General features: G+C 44.5%; 1 protein-coding gene across 4 annotated transcripts in view; it reads right to left on the minus strand.

Moving 5' to 3' along the window:
* Positions 1-16,344, minus strand: part of pcloa (piccolo presynaptic cytomatrix protein a) — a 68,430-nt gene extending 52,086 nt beyond the window's left edge. For all 4 annotated transcript variants that reach the window (XM_034289978.1, XM_034289979.1, XM_034289977.1 and 1 more), the window contains exons 1-3: positions 15,857-16,344; positions 12,650-13,622; positions 10,381-11,394 (exon numbers count right to left, since the gene is read on the minus strand). In XM_034289978.1, the coding sequence (XP_034145869.1) occupies positions 10,381-11,394; positions 12,650-13,622; positions 15,857-16,065 (2,196 nt within the window). In that variant the 5' untranslated portion in view covers positions 16,066-16,344. The remainder of the gene's footprint in view (positions 1-10,380; positions 11,395-12,649; positions 13,623-15,856) is intronic.
* Between the last annotated feature and the right edge of the window lie 1,290 nt (positions 16,345-17,634).

Raw genomic sequence — 17,634 nt, forward strand, 5'->3', positions numbered from 1 at the left:
CAATTAAGATGGTCTACCATTCTATATCTGAAAAGAAAAAGAAAAAGAAACATCAGATTCATTTGGGACTTTGGGATCAACACTGTAGTGTGTAACTAGGACAAAAAAAAGGGAATTATATATGTGACTTTAAAAGATAAAGAGAACACAAAATTATAAAATCCAGCAGCTTCCCGTTAGACCACTATATCCCACTATGTTATAAATAAACACGCAGAGACATTTAGCCATATTCCGTGCCTCCACAGGCCGGTGAAGTGGGTGTGTGGCCTCCCGTGCCTGCCTTAAATACAGGGCTTATCTAAATCCAGCCTAGAGCTGGGATGGAGGGCCGGCTAATCACCGGCAGGCGTCTGTGTGGGAAGAGAGCGGGACAAGGCATAGTAAATAAGGCATGACCCTTCATGTCACGCGTCGCAATATGGGCAGGACCACTCCCATACGAGCAGACGGGCACAAGGCCACGAGTAGGAGAGAACAAGAGCTAGACCTGTCCCATTGTCAGTGGCTACCTCATAACGCTTACCACGGTTGTCATGAAGATCATAATGGCATTTTGTTGTCACGCGACTGAAACAGGGAGAGTGTGTGCTTCGCACAAGATGGAGACAGAAGGGAGAGCTAGAGTGTGCAAAGAGACCGAAATAAATAGTGAGGGAAGAAACAGAGACCTGGAGGTTACAGGAAAACCTTCCCCTTCAAATTTCACCTTAATTATAAATGTACCGTTTCATTATATAATATATCCCCAAAGCCATCCCAATGTTACGTTGTGGTCTCCCTCTCTCCCCGGCTCCATCCACTTACACCTCTGAGAGCAGCTTGAGACGCAGAAAGATGCTTCCAGAGAGCCACTGATAGGGACTAATGAGAGAACAGCTCAAGCCAGCCAGACATACAGAGATCTGTCGCTTGGACTGAAAACCACTTCAAGCTTTGTCATCACTAACGCTATCAGAAATTTGCAATCTACAGTCCCTGGAAATCATCCATTGGCCAGATCACCATCATGAAAAGCTTCCGGCCTCTATCTTGATTTATTGGATACATATGTAAACGAGTGCACGCACGCATGCGCACACACACACACGCTTGCTTTTCTACCTTTGCAGAAACCCTGACCCAGAAATCAATTCCACTGCAATAAACCTAGGTCCACTGCAATAAACCAAAGTTGTACCATAACTCTAATCTAACTGTAATCAAACCTTTATGCCTGAACTTTACCCAGCCTTAACGTCTAACTCCAAACCTTAACGTCTGAACCTAAAAGTAACCACAATTCTAACGCCATGATAAGTCTATGTTTTTCAGCAAACCTAACCCCTGAGCTGGAAACCACATTTTCCCTAGTGGGGACCTGCCAAAAAATTTAAACATTTTATTTTTGGATTTACTAGGTCACAAAGCTGGATCTCTCACAAACACACACATACACACACACACAGTCTCTAACTCGGTCAATCAGTTTTGCCATCAGTCTACTCTGTTACAGTGTTATTTTTCATGTATCTCCAAAATATCTTACACAGTAGTACATAAGGTTATTTTGCCAGGGGCAGTAAAACTGACTTAACAACTGAGAGTGCATGGCATTGGACTGGCTAGTGGGTGTGTCTGTACAAGTGGACAGGTGTGAGATGCCAGCTTGTCTGTGCTACTGGGTGAGGGGAGGGAGGGGTCTCCAGTTAAGAGGCGGGGTAATTAAGATGCACTACAGCTGTGTGTGATTTAAAAAGGTGGAAGGATGTTGGGAATCACATGTAAAGACAGCATCTGTATACTCATACATAACCAGTTAAAATACTGTGATCACATTTCAAAGCGTTGACACAAAGGGAAGTGTGCATGTCCAGACTTCACCAGAAAAACGCTTGTTTAGGTTTTAGTAGCCTCTCAGGTTTATTAGCCTAGGATTATGTTAGCTTAGCCAGGGACAGCGCTATTTAACACAGCAGGCCAGAAGGAAACAGGACCAGGGACAGCGCTATTGAACACAGCAGGCCTTGGAGAAGCAGGCCCAGGGACTGTGCACTCAAACAGTGGCAATGGCTGTAAAGAGGAGAGACCGTTAAACACATCATGGCTGGCAGCTCCTGATGAGGCATGCCTGAAACCAATCCAACCTCATCAGAGGTGGCAAAAAAAGGCCCAACAGGACAGGAAATGGTTGAAGTGAGAACATGTTGCTTGGCCTCATTGCCTATTTTGATATCATGCCCAACAGATAAAGAAGAAAATGAAGATCAGTGTCCAGGTCACCATCTCCATGCCTGCCTACACCCACACCCCAGACACACCAACTCTGAAAGCCCAGTACGTATCGGCCATGCCTTCCCAATGGCTCTGACCGCAAATATCTATTGCATTGCAGAGAGTAAAAGGTTCCAGGGTGGACAACTCATAAAATTGTACGTAGCTCTCCAACCGTTTGAGCCACACATGATTAAGATGCATATTTTTTTTTATTAGAGCCTGGACTAGATGACCATCAGCATGGTCAGCCGGCATTACACAGCATTTCATTCAGGGTGACCTACACCGTGCTACTAGTTTATAGCTCCAATAACCGTTGGAGCTACAATCTGATAAATACATCAGTTAGAACCAGTCTCTGGAACATCAGAATCTTTTGGTTTCCATCTAAAGGTAAGCGAATTACAGCTGCTGAGTTTCAGAGTTGTTATCTCAGATTAAGGAAATGCACCCTGTTTTTAATCCGTTTAGCCATGTTACATAGGTCCTAGAACATAATGCGCAATTGTTATATGATCCATGTTATGGCCATCTTAAAACAATCAACATATGTTAGCTTAATATTACTAGTAATAAGGGCAAAGAAGGACAACGTGAGTTAAATCGTTGCCAATGACACGACTGGCCCAAGTGCCAGTGTGATTCAGAATCTCCATTAGTGTTGATGCTATGTAGCAGTCTCCTATAGCTAATGCTAACAAAATGGTCCTGTACTCTGAAGGTTGTGAGCGTTTCAAGTGAATGGGTAAGGGCGTCCAAACGTCTGACTGGTACTGTACATCCTCCGTGACATGGCATCCATCCTACTGGTTTGCACGGCAATCCAGTTGCTCGCAAGCCAATCACTCTCTCCTTCTCTACCTCCGCTAATCAATCTTTTCTTGTGGTAAACATCCATCTCAGGGTCAATCACAACAGTTTCATTCCGTTCCCCCCCCTCCTTTCTCCCCTCTGTTCCTGCTCTTATCCCCTCCTCTGTCATCGTCCCTCACGATGTTGGATCAATGCCCGGGTAAGGCCATACATTTTCAACAAATCAAAAGGCGGATGGATCAATTTGTCATGTTCCTGAATGCCTGTCCAAGACCAGTCAGAAGACGCAGAACCTCTGGTACACAAATGCTTCCCAGGACCATATTAAGCCCCTTCACCTTAACTGACATTTGTTTTGATAACACACCGGAAGTGAATAAACACGCCAACCAATTAACGAGTGACTCACCAGTCATGTGGCACGCCTCTAAGCATGTGTGTGTGTGTGACTATCTGATATAAGCCAAGGCTGACCTGATGCAATTAAGACAGTGCTATCATAACCAGGGCCTCAGTGTGTTACCCTCTGTGTCTCTCTTGATGTCTCAAAAAGTTTAACACTGGAACCGCATTGATTTCCTGGCGCCGACTCGTACGGTCGCTCACTTGGCTTGGCTAAAATGTGCCTCTAAAGCCCTGGTAAATCAGTGCTGGGGATAATGGAGAATCATGACCCAGTAATATGTATGTATAACAGGGGAGTACCGACTGGGGCCCTGGGGCTCAGCTACACCCATATGTCACACAGGCCCTACAAACAGTAAACGCAGGCAGATGTTAATTACCGCCACAGAGAAGATGTCCGATGCTTTAGGAGAAACGTTTTATGTCGGACATTTTTGTATATAGGAAAGGCGAGTGCTGCAGTCAAATTGGTATCCAATTGCTGTTGGATGTTTACACTGTTCGCTACTGTATGGACTGTAAACTGTTCATTAGCATATGAGACAGATACATACACTGAGCATTGCTAACATAAGAACACAGCCTCCCTTTTGTATACAGTAATACAAACATTATTATATTACACCAGGTCTTCCTGGAAGGAATCCAGATCACACATACACATAGGTGTCCGGAATTGTGACAAAACCTTTGTCTCCCAAAGGCACACGCACGCGTGGACACACACACACACACACACCAGTTTAAAATAGCCATCCCATTCAAGCCTGTGAGCGTGGCCATGTGGGGTTCTAGTTCGCCACAAAAAGACCCTTTGAAAGGAAATAGCAGGAACACAAAAGACCCGATAGAGTCACACCACACACCGAGAAAGAGTGAGACACACAGAAATAGAGACAGACACACAGATAGAAACACAAACAGAGACAGAAACACAGAGATGGAGAGACAGGCAGAGGAAGACAGAGACACAGGGATGCAGATGACAGAGAGATCACAAATTTCTAATGGCGACTTCAAGTTGCTTCTGTCCTTGCCTCTGTGGCAACGCTATGGCTATTTTTGCCTATTCGTGCCCTTGAGGAAAGTGATGGAGTGAGAGTGACAGCGGAGCATTCAGAGACACACGCAGACAGACACAGACATGCACAGCTCCTAGGCTCGACTGTACACACAGCAGACTTGGCTGTTAGGGGCGGATGCATTTTCGGGTGGTAGTGGAGGGTTACATAAGGCTGGGGAGAGAGGGAGGAGGGAGAGAGGGAGGAGGGAGAGAGGGAGGGCCAGAGGCAGGGAGGGAGGGAGGGAGGGGTGCTCTTCCGTTCACACTGCGCTAGGCTGGGATGTCAGCGAGGCTTGCATGTGGGCTCGTTTTCTTCCTGCACTGTATTCGATTGTGTGTCATGGCCTTTGTGTCCGTGTCTTTTGTGTGTCGTCTTGCGCTTGTGAAACTCAGCCTGTTTGTTTCTGAATTCAGTGTTTGCGGGTATGCCCCGATGTTGCTGTTGTTATATTTGTGTGGTTACGTGTTTTTTGTTTTGTTTTGTGTCTGTCTGTGTGTGTGTGTGTGTGTGTGTGTGTGTGTGTACCCTGCACGCATATATCTCTGTATTTCTTTGTCTCGTGTTTGTCGACCTGTGAGTCTCTGTAAGTATGTTTGTGAGCCGGGAGAAAGTAATGCCTGTTCATATGCTGTGTGTGTAGGCTGGGGCAGGCTCTCAGCCTGGGCACCACCCTGGAATAATAATGACGCTACAGGAAACACCACACGATGCCAAGAGAGGTGTGTGTGTGTGTGAGTTTGTGCGCACATGTGTGCACATGCATTTGTGGTGTGCTTTTGTTGTACCACAGTACGCTCGTGAAGACCAAGAATCTGCACCGGGGACAACCTAGTTGGGGTACCCCATGAAAAGAAAGCTATTTACGACTTAGGGGTCAGGTTTAAGTTTGACCTTACGATAAGGGTTAGAATTAGGGTTAAGGTTGAGGGGTTAAGGGTAACAATTAGGGTTTAGGTCGAGGAGTTAAAGTTTATAGAAGAAATGGGAATACCATGATGTATACATTTGAAGGTAGAAGTGGGTCAGTTTGACCACAGGTGTGGTGTGTATGTGTACCAACCAGAGTGTGTGTGTGTGTGTGTCTGTCTGTCTGTAACTGTCTGTTTCTGCGAGTGTGTGTGTGTGTGTGTGTGTGTGTGGGGGGGGGGTGGGCGTTTCTGTTGGCTCAGACAGTCCTGGAGCAGATGGACATCCAAAATAACACTCTGGGGGATCAGCTAACCACAGGTGTACCAAACCCTCCATTAAAACAGCATTCATTTATCCAGAAAAGAAGATCTCATCACCAAAATTTCTAACATAACAAGCTCTGTCTGGATTTAAATAAATCTCAAATGCAGTAAGAGAAAGCCATCTGAAAATCAAACCAAAAATGTTTTAGGACCACTCTATCTTTGAAATGATAGGCAAAAAAATCTATAATAAACCTCCATGCTGGATTCGGCTTCACTATGATGTATATAGTCAATACATTAAATTAAAATAGTATTATTCTATTACTATAGTATATGAATCGCCTCTGTAACAGTCACGCCTGTAAATATGTCCACAGATCAAGCATCAGTTAAGTCAAGCGAATGTGCAGAGGGTTTAGGCGTTAGTCCCTTGGTTACATAACGGCAGTCTGACAAGGGCCCTACAGTGGTTACAGGGTGAGCAATGATGCAGTCTCATACAATAGAGTTTGCATTGCAGGAGTCTGATACATCAGTCCATTATTACTGTAGATGCATTTACAGAGTGGGCTGTAAATGAAAAGGATCTGAAAGACCGACACATTTTTGTCCCAGTCAAGCACAAACACATCCAATTCTACTGGTCAATGACCCAGGAGGTCCTTAGGGGTGTTAGGGCTGTGACGGAATAAAAGGACAGTAGAGTGGTGCACTAGGCAGAAGGGGGGGGGGTCCCTTGCCTGTCATGAACATTGAATAGGGCCGTGCGATTAATTGAATTATAATCTAAATTGCGATAAGGAGATGTGAAATATCTACAGGCCTCTCTCTCGTCTGTTCCATTTCAAGACAATTGAGCATGTTGTCTCCCACCAACTTTCTTCTTATTTCACTCAGAACAATCTCCTCAACCCTAAACTATCAGGCTTCTAAACGACCCACTCGACCAAGACTCACCTCTATGTGACAAAAGGGCTTCACAGCGCCCACGCTACTGTACCCCTCCCTCCCCCTCTCTCCCCCTCTCTCTCTCCCCCTCCCCCCCCCCTCTCTCTCTCTCTCTTCTATTCTCATTCTGTTAAACATATCCGCTGCCTTCAACACTGAAAGTTCACGTCCTACTTGGCACTCTCTTGGATCTGGTCATCTCAGGGTCTGTACACTACTGAAATGCTTAATTCCTGTCAGAAACGTGATACTTAATTGAGGAGAAAATGACGATCGAGGGTTGGGCGTTTGCCTGACTACAGGCAGAGATGCAAATTAAGCTTCTTTCAACAGCAATTTTAACACAAACAGATTTTCATTCAGAGAGCCCATTGTGTAGGCTACGATTTCTATTACCTAATTGTAGAAGTTAGATAATCTAGGCTGTTTGAAAATAGCTACTGCGATGTTATGGAGGTTTCTTCAAACCTAAAGCGTGTGCACTAGGGATGCAACGATACACGTTACGTTATCGAACCGTTCGGTATGCCCCTTGAGTTCAATACACACACGTGAACAGCAGAGTTAAAATGTCATTTTCCTATCATTTCCAAAACGTGCTTATTGCGCTGCAGACTACACATACACGTTGTAGATTCAGATCCACAGATCCAGACACGTAAGCGTGTGAACAGGTAAGACTGGCAACTGCTTGAGGCCCGAGGGAGTTAGGGGGCTCCTGAAGGCTGACAAACTTTACTCCACAGAAATGTCTCACAATGTGACAATCAGACTGGCAACTGCTTGAGGCCCGAGGGAGTTAGGGGGCTCCTGAAGGCTGACAAACTTAACTCCACAGAAATGTCTCACAATGTGGCAACCACCATGAACGCAACCCCATCCCCCTTAAACAACCAATGGAGGATTTGCAATGACATCTCAGTAGGACACCTCCCTAAAGACGCCCCACAGGGTATCTGCTGGTTTCAGGAAGTTGAATTTAAGATTTTTTATTCCACAACAAATTCAATTTAAGACCAATTTCACAACACCCACAGCAAAAAAGACATAAGGACACCAATTTGACGGAGGTGCCCACTGTTGTTAGAGCAGTAAGCCTACTGCTAACAACAACGTTACTGGCTGTACTTTGCAGGATTATTGTCTGGGATACGAGCAAACAAATGTGAGAAATCCCGGGCATTTGTTGGAGGCTTTTAGCTTTTGTTGTTTTTGTGTTTCTTACACTTCGTATGGGATTTCACAGATTTAATTCCCATAAATGCGCCAAGTTTGAAAGACGTCTTTTGGTAAATTATACATTTCTTAAGTATTTTCTCACAAATAAATATATACATAGAAATGAAAGCATACTAAGAAGTAGTTTAAATATGTTATTTAAAAACAAAATACTGCCCCTTCTCACCAGAGAGAGAAATATACAGAAATAACAAAGCCTGCCAGAGATACAGATAGAAAGAGAAAGAGATAGAGATCAAAAGAAAGAACGAGAAAGGGAAGAGAGAAAGAACAAAAGATGAAGAGTACTTTGAATGCTCATTCTGAGAAAGATTAAGGACAACTCTGACTGGGAAAAAGCCTTGGGTGAAACGACAGGCTCCCTGATGCCCTTTAAATCCATTTAGGAAACAGAGATTACAGTTTCTAAAGCACATCTACACATACGATGACCAACTCTAAGCTACCAATGTACTCCTTCAGAAGCAATGCAATACATGCAGTCACCACCTAGGATACACCCAACCATCTACACACCTACACACACATTGTCCTCTCAGTGCGAGGGAGAGTAACAAAGAAGTGAGGCATGTCCGCTGACAAAGCAGTGAAAGGGGTGGTGAGTCGGTGAACTGAGGTAGGCCCGGCAGAAGCTCACAGCTATACAGAACTGTCCACTGTCACAGTTCAGTGACTCATATCCTCAATCTATTACTCACCATCACAAAGGGCTCAGGGCTCCCCATAGTTCTACATATCAGAGCTAAAGAAAACTGCGTCCAATCAATCATGACAAGTATTCGGTTTCTGCATGAAGAAACATTGACTGGGTTGTATTAGATTAGTTGGGTTTCTGGGTTGGGTTGAATTGAATTTCAGCTCAGATCTGTTCAATTAAATTTACAGATTTGAATTTAACATGCATGTGAATGTTTTCACATTTTAAATGCATGATCAGATACATTTTTCTATTCATTGTAGTATTTATTTGTTGTTGGATATACTCCCTTGCTAAATTGTAATGCAGATACTGTTTATACGAAAAAATAACCTATGCAGTTCAAAGCAACCTAGGGGCCTTTCATAACGTAAGAAGATATCAACTTTCTTTGCATGTACAGTATGGCACATCATCATGTTATGTGCTTTCCTAAAGAAACTCAAATGTAAACAATGAGAAATTCTTGGGGTCTTTGGTTATGCAAACACATAAGGCTGGCAGCCATCTTATTGTGTGGTTAGTAGCGGTAGTGAGGTCATAGTTCTTGCCACGTGAAAAGGAAACTGGCTCATCTTCTCAAAGCACCTTAAATAAAAGAACTACGGGATTACTAAGGGAAAGCGGGCACGCGCTGCCGACGACACCAACACTAAACCAACCAACAATGTAATGAAGCTGGCATGTGACACTAACCTGCCATCACCTACAGAACAACGTAACTTACAGTATACCTGCTTTCAACAATATTACTGCACATTCTCATGTTTTGACAAGCGAAAGATGTGTTGTTGTTTTTCAACTAGAATGTGGTCATTCAACCAAAATGCACGGCTCTACCATTGACCAAAAAGAATAAGGTTATCCTACAATTGAGAAACCTCAAACCTTTTTACACCTATTTGGCTTGTAAAAAGTTAAAAAAATTACAGTGTTGTTTTATTTTCCCCATCAGAATACAGTTTATGAAGAATGTTTTGGAAGTGCGCTTTGATTTAGTAAACGATATGATATTCTGTACAGTGCTTCTATTCATATCATTTGACACCTCCATAAGCCATCTGTTCTTGGGAACGTGAGGTTATGTGAATTTCGTGTCAATAAATATCACTAGGAATAACTCAAACCCAAAAGACGATTAGCATTCTAGGAAAATAATTTGGTCTCAATAACCGCTCACAAGCGCTCGCATACCTAAGAGATTACAGATCCAAGTGGCATTCTTTTCAAGTCTAAATGGAGCTCAATAATGAGATGGCCGTTTAAATGGCATTCATTTAGCCTTATTAACCTAGCCTCAAAATGGCTTTGAGCTAGGCTGGGCAATTCAAGTTCTCGTAGGCCTGCTGGTGTCACACACAGCCCCATTTAAAACACTGAACTCCAGAAACCAAATGATAATGATGTTCAGTTAAAGATCAGCTGTGTTTGCTGACGATGGCTGCGAGTGGACATGAGCTGCCCGCTCCGTCAAAGGTCAAGTGCAGCGGTCATGACAACCAATACGCTCACAAGGTTTAGGTTCACTTACAGTAATGAAGTGTTACTTTACCGGTACCATTAAACAAGAGGCTAATAGGCGTTTTGGGGATCATGAAAACAAAACCAAACCTGCTCAGTGACCCAGTGATCTGATAACAGTTGGACTGTATGAAAAATGCATTTACTTTTGGTATATTTTAAAACAACAACTAAGTTGCACAAAACTCAGCTCTACATACCGGAACACTGGAACCAATCAGCAGAACTGTGTCTATTTAGGTAAAACCTGAACACGTCTTACCTCTCCAAACTGAGGCGTGGGGTTGAAGCCACATAGATTGCAGACAATCTTCTTGCACTCTGTGCAGGTGCTGTAATTGGGCGAGTCGGCTGATCCAACATTCAGCGCCACCGAACACAGAGGGCAGCTTTCCCGGCCTCCCATGCCTGTGGCTGGAGCTGGTTCTGTTGCTTTTGGAGGCTCCGCAATGGGCTCGGATTCTATGGACATGGACTTCTGGGGCTTCGGCAGGGAGGCGGCCCGTTTGGGTGCCTTCTTAGAGGAGGCAGGCGGGGTGTCAGGGCAGTCCGAGTCCGGGGGAGAACCGGGAGCGGAGAATGGGGAGTCCGGGGGAGAACCAGGGGGGGAACCAGGAGCAGAGAAGGGGGAGTCAGGGGGAGAACCGGCAGGGGAATCGACAGGAGATCCAGTTTTCTCGTCCACAGAGTCAGCGGTCATCAGGTTGGTGGCCGAGCTCAAGATGGACGAACCGAAACCGAACATCTGGGAGGCTGCTGCTGGTGGCTTGGCCGTCTCTGTAAAACCACCGAACCCGCCGAACATCTTCCCCGCCACCGATTCGGCTGTTTTCTGAGGAGCAGCGGTGGGCTTCGCCTGATCAGGTTTGGCCGACCCGGTGAACCCCCCAAAGCCACTGAACATCGTCCCTGTGATGGACTCCGCCGCCTGGGAGGCGGCAGCTGGAGTCTTGGCCACGTCAGTCAGGCCCCCCAGACTGATGCCCCCAAGGCCCCCAAAGAAGCCGGACTCCTGTTTCCCTTTGGCCGGGGAGGGTTGCGGGCTGCCTTTCGGGGAAGATGGTCCGGGGGATTTCTGTTTTGGTGTTGTTGGAGGAGTTAAGCCTTTGTCCGAGATGCTCTGCTGCTTAATCAGTAAGCTGGGCTTCTTGCCATCTTTACCAGGGTCCTTCCTGGTGGGTGAAGGAGGGACAGAACTCCTGCCCATCATAGGGGGGTCATCCATGCCCCCCATAGCCCTCTGCATCTGGCAGTTAAGACATAACCACTCCTTTCCCTATAAAGAGCCAAAACGTGGTCAGACACACACACACACACATACATACACACATATTTGCTTTATCCATTTAGTAAAATATCTCAATAAATCAGAGAGAAAACTACTTAATTAAAACATTTCCATAACATGCAGAATCTTGTTGTTACACTTGATACAGGCTTTGCTTTTGCTATGGACTTCTAAACAGTTCTTATTTGTTATTCACTAGTGGACCACCCTTGTTAGGCACTAGTCAGACTTGTCGATCAGCATAGATTTTTACTGGGCTAAAAAGGAATTTTAAAACAAATAGACCAATTTACACTCTAAGTACGACGTGCTGCATTTAGTGCAGCTGCATTTGCAGTTTGAGGGCTATTCACAGAATGATGCTTATAAACTGCACTATTTGACAAACCATGTTTCCCTAATGTAATACTTTTCTAATTTGAGGCAGGAATCCTATAACAAACACATTCATTTGTTTTCATGGATCAATTCATAGATGCTGTAAAGAGGGACTCGACCAGAACAATGATGGTTTGACAAATATCTAGTGTTATACCAGTGTTAGACTGCGTGCCAACCACAGACTCCTCTTTTTGATTAGTCTTTCCAGTCCTCTTTACTACATCTATTGGTTAATTGCTTAAATAGGATCATTTTGATTAAACTAGTTGCACTTGATGATTAGTTAGAAAAGAAAACTACTGTATTGACCTACAATATAATAATCAGAAAAAAATGATTTACATGTCATATCTTATGTAGTATGTTTGTTGTAAAGGTTGTGTTTTGTCACACATCCTAAGGACTCGCTTAGCTACAGTGGAATGTTTTTCTTGAATACAGTAGATATGTACTTGGTTACCAGTGTCCACAGTGATGAAAATTACAAAACAGGCCAATATTGACAGTGTTTTATCTGTATCTTGCATGGAACAACACACGTTTTCTTTCTCTGTGTGCTCACTATGAACAATCATTCTACCTTCAGAAACAGAGATTAGGAATGTGATCCCTTCTCTATTCTATTGTGCTGTCAGGATATGCATATAAAAATCCACAATAATTTTTGAGAGGCGCGCTGATGACAAAAAACATATTTTTTATTACTATATGACAAAATACATGATCACAACAATATGAACATATAAAATGATGTACTACCTTATAGAGAAAAAGAAGAGTAGTAGTAACAGGGGGGAAGGGGGGGGGGGGGGTGAAAAAGACACCAGAATAAAGGGAAAATAAGCGAGATAAAGAGTCTTACCGCTGAGTCCGGGGGGCTGAATCCACAGAGGCTGCACACCTGGTTCTTACAAAGGGTACAGTTGTTGTAGTTAGGCGGCTCCTTGGAGCCCACGTTGAGCTGGGTGCTCTTGCACAGCGGACACAGCCCACCACCAGGGGGTTTACCAGGGCCCTGTGGACTATGGGGACTCCCAGAGGGTCTGGGCCCTTGCTGCCGTGGGGGCCCTTGTTGTCCGGGGGAACCTTGACTGGGGGGTCTGGGTCCTTGACTAGAGGGTCTGGGCCCTTGTTGTCCAGGGGGACCTTGTCCAGGGGGTCTGGGCCCTTGTTGTCCAGGGGGACCTTGTCCAGAGGGTCTGGGCCCTTGCTGTCCAGGGGGCCCTTGACCAGAGGGTCTGGGCCCTTGTTGTCCTGGGGGTCTGGGCCCTTGTTGTCCAGGGGGCCCTTGACCAGGGGGTCTGGGCCCTTGTTGTCCAGGGGGCCCTTGACCAGAGGGTCTGGGCCCTTGTGGTCCAGGGTTTCTGGGCCCTTGTCCTGGGCCAGGGGGTCTTGGCCCCACATGCTGGGGGCCCTTGCCACTTTGGGTCTTTTCTCCGGGTTTCTCCTCCTTTTCAAACAGGCCAAAGGAGGGCATGTTGACCCCTGAGCCTAAGGAGGAAACCTCTGAGGACATGGAGGACACCCCAGAGGACACTTGGGACGTCATTGAAGAAACAGCACTAAGCGGGTTGGCCCCGCTCAGGAAGCTGGAGCCAAACATGCCTGTTTTCTTCTCTGGGTCCTTTGGCTCCTGCCTGAATCTGGACTCAAAGAGGCTGAGGGAGGAGGGGCTGCGGCCGGGGACCGGCCTGCTAGTGGGGCCCTCACCAAATGCGTCTACAGTTCGGCTCTTGCTAAGCCGACCGGAGGGCACGACTCCTGGCTGCTGGGGGCGTTGCCGACCATCTGCTCCTGGCTGCTGGGGGCGTTGCTGACCACCTGCTTCCGAGGGCCTTAACGCAAGGAGTGAAAAAGAAAGAGAAACAAAGTCAAAGTCATTCACATGGTAGTACACATTAGAATGTATGTTCCAGGACAAGGGAGTTTTTTCTACCCCTTTCCCTAACCTTCGCGGGTTCTGTGTGACCGAGCTGGTAAGGTGAAAGCAAATTGCCATAGGCTTCAACCACGTCACTGCACTTTCACAAACGACACAAAACGACTCAAAATAGACATTAGTGATCACCATGACCACAGCAGATGCTAATAAATACTTAATGTTACCCAAACAACCGGATCTTTCAAATAATTAATCTAATTTATCATGATTCTTCTGACATCCTGATGACCCCCTGAAATTCTAAAGACATCAACAATATGTGATGATGTGTTGTAATAACAAAACCTACTTAACCACTACCCAAATGAGATATAGCTATTTGGGAGGGTTGAGCACCAGCCTACTAAAGGCTGAGAGCTCATCTCTCAAAGAGATGAAGATCTCAATGTGAATAAAGGATAATTAAAATTCAAAATGCTTCATGGTAAAACTCACTAAAGCACCTACCAGACATAACAAGCTAACCTCTTGCCCCAAAGCCACTGGATATAAGCCTTTCATCACAGACAGCAAGTCTGTAGCACCAGCCTGGGGCTAGCACTGATGGGAAAGTGAATAGCCTGAATGACAATGGAGAGACCATGGAAATACACAGAGAAGAATAACACAGCTCAATGGGGTAAGATGAGATGGCGTTTATTAGCTCGAGATGAGAGTCGGTACAGACAGCCTAACCTACACTACTCTGTCAGGTGCCACCCTGCTCCAGTGCAACTTGTCAATAGATATGTAACCTGTCACAGAGAGGATAGAAAGATCAATGCTAAGCACAAAATGAGCACAAACTGTTAGGAACTGTGAAGCTGTAATTCTAATTTGAGGTGAATTTTATCTGATGTGAGGTAGAATGGTTTAGGCTACATAGAAAATAGGTCATTTTTTGTGACAGACATAAGCTAAGTGGTCTATACATTGAATGCTAAATAATGTGATCACAGAGAGCATTGGGCTAGTTCTGCCATCCGCGAATGTTGGTTTCAGAACCAAGGACAGCGAACTTGCTTGCAGACAGGCCGTTTAAACATTATGCTGATGGGATTCCTCAAACAATATCTCCCCACTTTGAAAATAAGAAACCAACTTTATAGAAGCAATAGCGGAGAAAAAAAGTGACTGCCATGGAATTTGCTCTTGGTGTTCTATATTTAGTCGTATTAATATTTATGTAACCCCTCCCCCCATTCGGTCTTGGGCAGAAATAACTATTCTCAGCAGCGAAGCTAATTAGTTATAAGATGTATCGAGTGCCAATTGATCTATTAACGATATAAAGGAAAACTGAAGGTAAATAGACGCTAAAAAATCTTATTTGGTTCATACCATTGAAGCTTGTTATTCAACCAACCAGCGTCTTCCTATTTTAACTCGTGACATCGCCTTTTTGCTGTAGAAGCTAAAATGTACAAATAAAATTAGGCTATGATGTGGACTTGAATTCACAACATTGGCATGATATACAATCTTGGCAGAGCCTTGGTTGTTGTAGAGGCTATTTGTTTGGGATGACAGAGCGTTGTTTGTAGGAAGAAATACGGTTGCTTAACATAGGCTGTTTTTTTTTTACCCAGCAGGCATTTCGATTCTTCACAAGTCACTGCTGTCTTACCACGTATTTTACAGCGTCTAGTCTTAGATAATGGCACAACTAAACGATTTACGCAGAAAGGAACATTCAAAGAATTCAAACACTATTTTGCCAGCATACCGTTCAGCGTCATATATAAACTATGTTTGATCTTTAGCGGTATTGTGAACGCACCGATGATTGTCCAGCTTCTTCCCATATACGTTCATTTAATAAATTACACCAATTATCAATTAATGGTCACACAGGACTGGTCGTTGGCCTATTCAAGCTTCAAGACTATTTTTGAATGACAACAATAACAACCTACAATCCGATTCTAATGGCACCATATGTTTCTTTATTAGAATAAACCTGAATGGGTGTGAACGTGCGTTCTCTGTCCCTATGCATTCGTGGTGACACGCTACTGACAACCTGCAGTGCGCTGCCTAATCAAAACATGGAAATAACACGCCTCGTTCTTTCTCATGTATAGGCAAAATTACGGGGAACAGAGGGGTGGACATTTTAAGTGCACAAAACTGCCAGTAATATCCTGCCTTCGAGCGGGTACACCCCCAGGCTTGTTGGTTTGCGCCCTTGACATCGCCGCCGCAACTTGCTTCCTGTCATCCTCGCTCAGTTGGCTTAGGTCCACCTGTGCCCCCGTGGAGATCCATATGAAACCTCCATTTCCGTCAGGAGCAAGTCCCTCCGGTAATCCAACAAGCGACCCTTCACCGCCTTCGAGACTAGCTTCGTTCCCCATGACGGACCCCTCCCGCCGTCACCCGTTTCGATATTCGCTTCGACGCTCTTCTTTAGCTACAAAGAACGTGGTAAAAGGCGGTGATAACGGCCCTCCTCTGCTCAACGCGCGTCTCAAATTAGTTATCCATCTTTATGTCTCCCTCTCCATCTTTCTGTCGGTTCTGCGTTGATATCACGCATTTCTGCTGGCGATGGATGATGGCTTTCCGTGCGGGTCTCTCTTCAATTCTAGCATTCTACTACTACACCACTACCAACTCTCTCCCTCTCTCCTTGCGCTCTCAAACGCGCATGTTCCGGATCTGACAGGTGATCAGAAGACATCTCCGAAGGAAAACATGTAGGCTATTTAAAGGGGCCAACGAGAATCTCTACAGAACAAACCCCGCTACAGGAGAGCTTAGATCTACGATTTATTTAAATTTTCAAAAAAGGGTGGCCAGGATATACATTTCCGAAGACATCAAAAGAACTTCAGGAACCTTATGACAAAAATGTGATGTCCTCTACTATTGGTAACAACACATTCATAGGTAGGATAAATCATTTTGCAATACACTGCCAGCGACCACTACTTTTGTAGTGCCAGACAGGTCCAATAACACATGCTTGTGTCGAATAACGGCAGGCAAGATGCCTTATTTTCTGTCTGATTTGCAAGGCTAATGAATTACAACAAATGGTATAATCAGCCATTACATAACGGTTGAGTCAATTTGAGTCATATGTTAAAGCTAAAGGTTCAAGATAATCTAAATTGAAATGTGTCAACATTTCAGTGTAGCACCACAGTAGCTGTGGGGTTCTTTTCTGATCATGCATTGTTATTTCAACACCAAAAGAATGCACTTGCATGCGTGGCCAAAAACAATTTTCCTGCTATCAAAGAAATGTAAAGCTAGATTCTATGTATTGGAAGTGGAGGCTTGATCTGATAGCATTAGTGGTTAGTAGTTGTTTTGGCATCTAAATTATAATGAACCTAATAACTGCTGTAAAATATGGTACCTGCTATAACAAATATGTCTACCACTGGTCCTGGGGCCCTTGATAAGGTCAGCTACATTAATAACTTCACCCGGTACCAGGATATTTGAGTCTAAATCCTGGTTGCCTCCGCCAGGAAACTAAAACATGCTCTTCAGTGGATTGCACAGCAAGTCAGTGACACCAAGCACACATCATAATCCATTAAGAAATCATTAATTGACTAGGCCCTCTCAATCTCTGGACTTTAGAGGGCAGTCCATTTCTTGACAAATACCTTTGCAATTAAAAACACGTGTAATCATGGTTGTTTCCCCGGAATCATTATTTTAGTACAATATATTCTACGCGTTGGAATATAGAAACTACGGACAAGCATTTTCCACCCTTGTGGAATATTTGAAGCATGGAATGTGAAGCTAACTGAAGCTTGCTAAATGATAAACAAAGCCTGGGTAGACCTAGCTTGGTTTGAAGTAGGCTTGTACAATGACATTTCACCTCTACCTCATTTGGGTACTTGTTCTTCATACCAGTAATACTGTATGTTATTCAATTAAATCGTATTACATGGTCTGGA

The sequence above is a fragment of the Esox lucius genome, chromosome 23, assembly GCF_011004845.1.
Source record: "Esox lucius isolate fEsoLuc1 chromosome 23, fEsoLuc1.pri, whole genome shotgun sequence".
In the NCBI taxonomy this organism is placed as follows: domain Eukaryota; kingdom Metazoa; phylum Chordata; class Actinopteri; order Esociformes; family Esocidae; genus Esox; species Esox lucius.